Source organism: Penaeus chinensis, chromosome 35 (assembly GCF_019202785.1).
Source record: "Penaeus chinensis breed Huanghai No. 1 chromosome 35, ASM1920278v2, whole genome shotgun sequence".
Lineage (NCBI taxonomy): Eukaryota > Metazoa > Arthropoda > Malacostraca > Decapoda > Penaeidae > Penaeus > Penaeus chinensis.
This window is the reverse complement of record NC_061853.1, coordinates 7,303,540-7,308,539: the sequence shown is the minus strand read 5'-3', so window position 1 is coordinate 7,308,539 and position 5,000 is coordinate 7,303,540. Positions and strand designations below refer to the sequence as shown.

The 5,000-nt window shown below is 35.8% G+C and overlaps 1 protein-coding gene across 2 annotated transcripts in view; it reads right to left on the bottom strand.

Moving 5' to 3' along the window:
- LOC125044213 (prostaglandin D2 receptor-like) overlaps nucleotides 1–5,000 on the bottom strand; it is a 265,124-nt gene that overhangs the window by 12,499 nt on the left and 247,625 nt on the right. For both annotated transcript variants that reach the window (XM_047640728.1, XM_047640727.1), the window contains exons 8-9: nucleotides 4,877–4,977; nucleotides 3,553–3,713 (exon numbers count right to left, since the gene is read on the bottom strand). In XM_047640728.1, the coding sequence (XP_047496684.1) occupies nucleotides 3,553–3,713; nucleotides 4,877–4,977 (262 nt within the window). The remainder of the gene's footprint in view (nucleotides 1–3,552; nucleotides 3,714–4,876; nucleotides 4,978–5,000) is intronic.

The window sequence follows — 5,000 nt, the reverse complement described above, 5'->3', positions numbered from 1 at the left end:
TTTTCAGTTAATTGTTCATTTACTTATTCATTTACATGAAGCACAATCACCTTATATTATGATATTAACAGAATAAGATGAATTCTCAGATTCACTGCAAAGCGCCATAAAGTGATAACATTATCATTATTTTTAAATCATATTCCCTTATACATATATCAATTTGTACAAAAAAGAGACACGATGCTAATCACCTATGAACACAGTATTCACCAAAAACAGAGCTAACAAACACTAAACCAAAACATTATAAAACACAAACACACGTACAAAGACATTAGATTATACAAAGGTACAGTCAGAAAAATAAGTATCATTACTCCTTTGCACAAACTAATATGAAAAATCGACGAAGTGGCGTGGAATATCGCTCAGCTCCTCATTGACAAGTAAAGGAAACGAGAGTGTTTGTTTTTTTCTTTTCTTTTTTGACTGTACAATTATAACGTCACGCTTTTACACTCATCAGTATAGGAAGCACAGTAACATGATGATCACGTTACGATTATTTCCTGGTTTATACATCATAGTGAGAAATTACATTCTGTTACGAGTTCCTTGAGACTGAAATGAGTTTCAAGTTTGTGTTATTATAATTTTCATTGTTATTATCATCATTACTGTTATTATCATTTGTATTGTTATTATCATAATTACTGTTATTATCATCATTACTGTTATTATCATCATTACTGTTATTATCATCATTACTGTTATTATCATTTTTATTGTTATTATCATCATCACTGTCATTGTATTTTTTATTGTTTATATCATTATCACTATCATCATTATTACCGTTACTATAGCAATTATCATTAATACTATTACAATTATTGTTCTCTCAGTATCATCTTTAGCATTAGTAGTATCACCCTCATAATCAGTTCCAGCTTTGCTCTTTTATTATAGCAGTTTTTAGCCCTTTAACTTCTCCGTAACACTTCCTTCCGAAAATCCCATATATCAAGCCCAACTTCCCCGCTGGCAAGGCTACAAGGCATCCGATATAACTTCCCAGAGATTAAAGTTTTAATTTATATGTCGTCGGGAATTTGGATATGTTACGTATTATTTTCTTATCTTCAATGTACATTCTTGTTTTTTTGTTTGTTTTTTATCAAATATGTTTTATATTAGTATCGATTTTGCGAAGTTTTATTCAGGATATTTGCATGTTATAGTGAATATCAGGTTATTTACTAATTAAATAGTTTTAGAAGGAGAAGTTACTTGACTTATCAAATTTGACTTTTCGAAAATTTGTATAATTTACTTTTAAAGACTGTCAAGACAAAAACAAGAATAATTAAAAACGTTTTAAAATTCTGATTTTGTCTGTTGATTAAAGGCAAATCGAAGCTTATTAAATATCTTTTTATATTTTTCTTCTTCTTTTTACTACTATTTTATCCCAACTCGGCATCAGGGTTCAGATGACAAACTGAATATTCTATTCTATGCAACTGGCATGCAATATGAACCGGTTCTCTCCTTTTAATCTTTCCCTTCTTTCATCATGTGTTTTCTGGTCACCATTCCTTTTTTGTTAATGTATTCTCTCATTATCTTTATTTACCTGTTCTGTATCTGTATTCCGTTTTATTCACGTGTTTTCCTGACCATTCAGTACTCTCTCCTTATTTTTATTTAATGTTCTCTATTTCGTAATTGGTTTCATTCATGTCTCCTTTTCGTTCAGTGTTCACTCATTATCTTTAATCTATGGTATTATCTATTTGTATTTTCTTTTTATGCGTACTTTAATCCTTGTTCTATTAATGCTTGTTCTTATTCATTATTTATTCACGTATTCCTTCAACCAGAGCATTACTACCTTCCTGCTTTGTCTTATTACCTTAACGATTTCATGGTCTCGTTATCTCCCCGTTTCTGAAGTTATCAATCTTCTCTATCGCTATTGCCCTTCGCACTACATTCGTTTGTTTTTTTTTTTAGTGTTTTTTTCACTCGCTTTTCCCCATTCCCTATTGATTTTTCCCCCTCCCTCTCTTCCTCTGGATTCCTTTCCACGTATTCGTTCCGCACAATTTTCTCTCATCTTCTCCCTTTCATGAGTTGGGTGTCATTCCCTCTTTTTGAAACACGTCGTTATTTCCCTGCCCCCTCCTTGTTTATCAGAAAATAGTGTCATCCCAGTTACTGTAGAGCTTTTTTAGATTTTATTTTATTCGTTTCTTGTCAGGCTTAACTTTTTTTTCTCTAAAGAAAGACTCCCGTAGAAGCATGCAATATCGTATTGCAAAAGCATCACCTAATTACAGTGTCATCCCATTTGTTTTAGCACTTATCCCTAGTTTTTTTTTATTTATTAATTTCTTGTCAAGCTCAACTTTTTTTTCTTCTAAACACTCCCGTTGAAGCTTGCAATATCGCACTGCAAAAGCATCACCTAATTACCTACAAGTCAATCCACAGACGAGACCCTTCGTATTCATCTTAGCCCCGCCCCTTAAACTTAGCCCCGCCTTAATCTCTTCTTTAGTCTTCTTTTCAGTCATTTCAGTATGAGTCATATATCTTTCCATTTTCAGTCCCTCGTTACTCGATAGATTCTCTTCCAGTTTATCTCGTTTAATAAAAAAAAAAAAAAAAGGTTATCGCCCGACAAGAAGGCATTTAATTCCTTTTTTCCACATATTAAACCTCGTCTCTAGAATCTTAAGCCCTGACCAATCCTACATACCTTACGAAGATAACTTTCACCCTCGCATCAAACTCGAAAACCTTCATTGGCCTTTAAGAAAAATAAAAAGGAAAGAAAGAAAGAAAAAAAAGTCATATATTTTATAAAATCTCTCTCTCCCTCTCTGTCTGTTTCTTTTAAATCTCTCTTTCTCTCTCTATCTATCATCTATTAATAAAATCCTATTAGAAAAATATTCTTACCTTTAAGAAAAAAGGAAAGAAAGAAAAAACATCGAATTCCTACAAATTTGACTTTTTTTTATCTCCCAAAAATCCTGAACCAATGACCTCTTTCCTAAATCCAACATAATTTACACCTTTTTCTCGAACCCCCTTAAATCCACCCCTCTTCTGACCCCCCCCCCCCACCCCTCCCTCGAATTAGTTCTTTTACCCTTAAATCCTTCGAAATAATCACTTTTCCCAAAATCTCTCAAAATTAAGGCCCTATCTTTAAATCCTCAACTATATCACCTCCCTGTCTTAACTTTTTTTTCTTAAAGTCTTACTGTTTACCCATTGTAAAATCCCACAAAAAAACATACCTTTACTTAAATCCCATAAATTAAACCCCTTTCTTTAAGTTCCAAAACACTTTTTTTTTTTTTTTTAAATCCTCCAAAAGAGAGAAAAAAAAATCACACCATTTCTTAAATCCCTTTTGTCTCAAACCTTTTCTCAAAAAAAAAAAAAACCCTTCAAAATGCAAATTCTTAAAAAAAAAAAAGAAAAAAAAAAGTTCCCACCTTTTCCCAAAAAATCCCACGAAGACCTAATCCCTTTTCCTCAGCCCCCCCCCCCCCCTCTTCCCCCCCCCCCCTCTTTCCACCCCCCTCAACTAACCAGTGCTATTATTGGAGTTGTGCGAAGAGGACCTGACGGAGCCGTTGATCAGGGCACGCGTTGGGGACTCGTGGCGGCGCTGGGGACACAGGTACGCCTTCAGCTTCCTCAGGTGGCGACTCCCACAGCGCTGGTGGCGGCGGAAGAGCACGTACATGAACCTAGAATGGAGGAGGAGGCGGTGATGGATTTGTTGGAGGGAGGGAGAAGGGGAATAGGAGGAGGAAGAGGAGGAGGTGGAGGGGAAATAGGAGGAGGAGGAGGAGGGGAAACAGGAGGAGGAAGGGAGAGGGGAAATAGAAGGAGGAAGAGGAGGGGAAATAGGAGGAGGAAGAGGAGGGGAAATAGGAGGAGGAAGGGAGAGGGGAAATAGGAGGAGGAGGAGGAAGAGAAGGGGAAAGGTGGAGCAGGAAGAGGAAGAGGAGGAGGATGGAAAGAGAGAAGGGAGTAGGAGGATGGAAAGAGAAAAGGAGGGGGAGGAGGAAGAAGAAGAAGAGGATGAAAAAAACCGGAAGATAAGCAGGAAAAAAACAAACATACAAACTAATCGATTGCTTAAATGCGAACTGCCTCCAAGAACAAGGTCGAGCATCGTTCTCTAATTAAAGCAAACAAGATGAAAAAAAAAAAGAAGAAGAAAGAAGGAGGAAAGAGATAGACGACACTTGATTACAGAGACAGCACTGATTATGAGACCCAATAATTCACATACACAGCTGGGATGAAAAAGCTGTTCGTTAAGACACAAACATCCTTCTTGGTTCTTCGCCACTTAAAAGAAAAGTTGATTCCTAGAAGAACAAGAATTGATTAGAACGACCGCTTCAACAAAGATTTTTTTTTTTTTTTTTTTTTTTTTTTTTTTTTTTTTTTTTTAGTCGAGTGGTTGCTTTGATTACCAGTGGTAAGGAGTGAGTGAGTGAGAGAGATAAAGAGAGAGGGAGAGAAAGGGAGGGAGGGAGGGAGGGAGGGAGAGAGAGAGAGAGAGAGAGAGAGAGAGAGAGAGAGAGAGAGAGAGAGAGAGAAGAGAGAGAGAGAGAGAGAGAGAGAGAGAAAGAGAAAGAGAGAAAGAGAGAGAGAAAGAGAGAGAGAAAGAGAGAGAGAAAGAGAGAGAGAAAGAGAGAGAAAGAAGAGAGAAAGAGAGAGGGAGAGAGAAAGAAAAATAAAAAAAAAAAAAAAAATATAAAGAGAGAAAAGAAGAAAAAAAAGATATAGAGAAAAAGAGAGAAAAGAAAAAAAAAAAGATATAGAGAAAAAAAGAGAAACAGAGAAAGATGAAACAGATACCAACACACGAAAAGATACTAATTCACAAAGAACTTACGGATCAAGTGTGAAGTTGAGAGCAATAAATACGTCAGCAATACGATACATTCTGTTGAACTTGGGATCTGAACCGTGAAGTTGCGCCACCACGATCGTCAGCTGTTTGGAAAAAAAAAAAAATA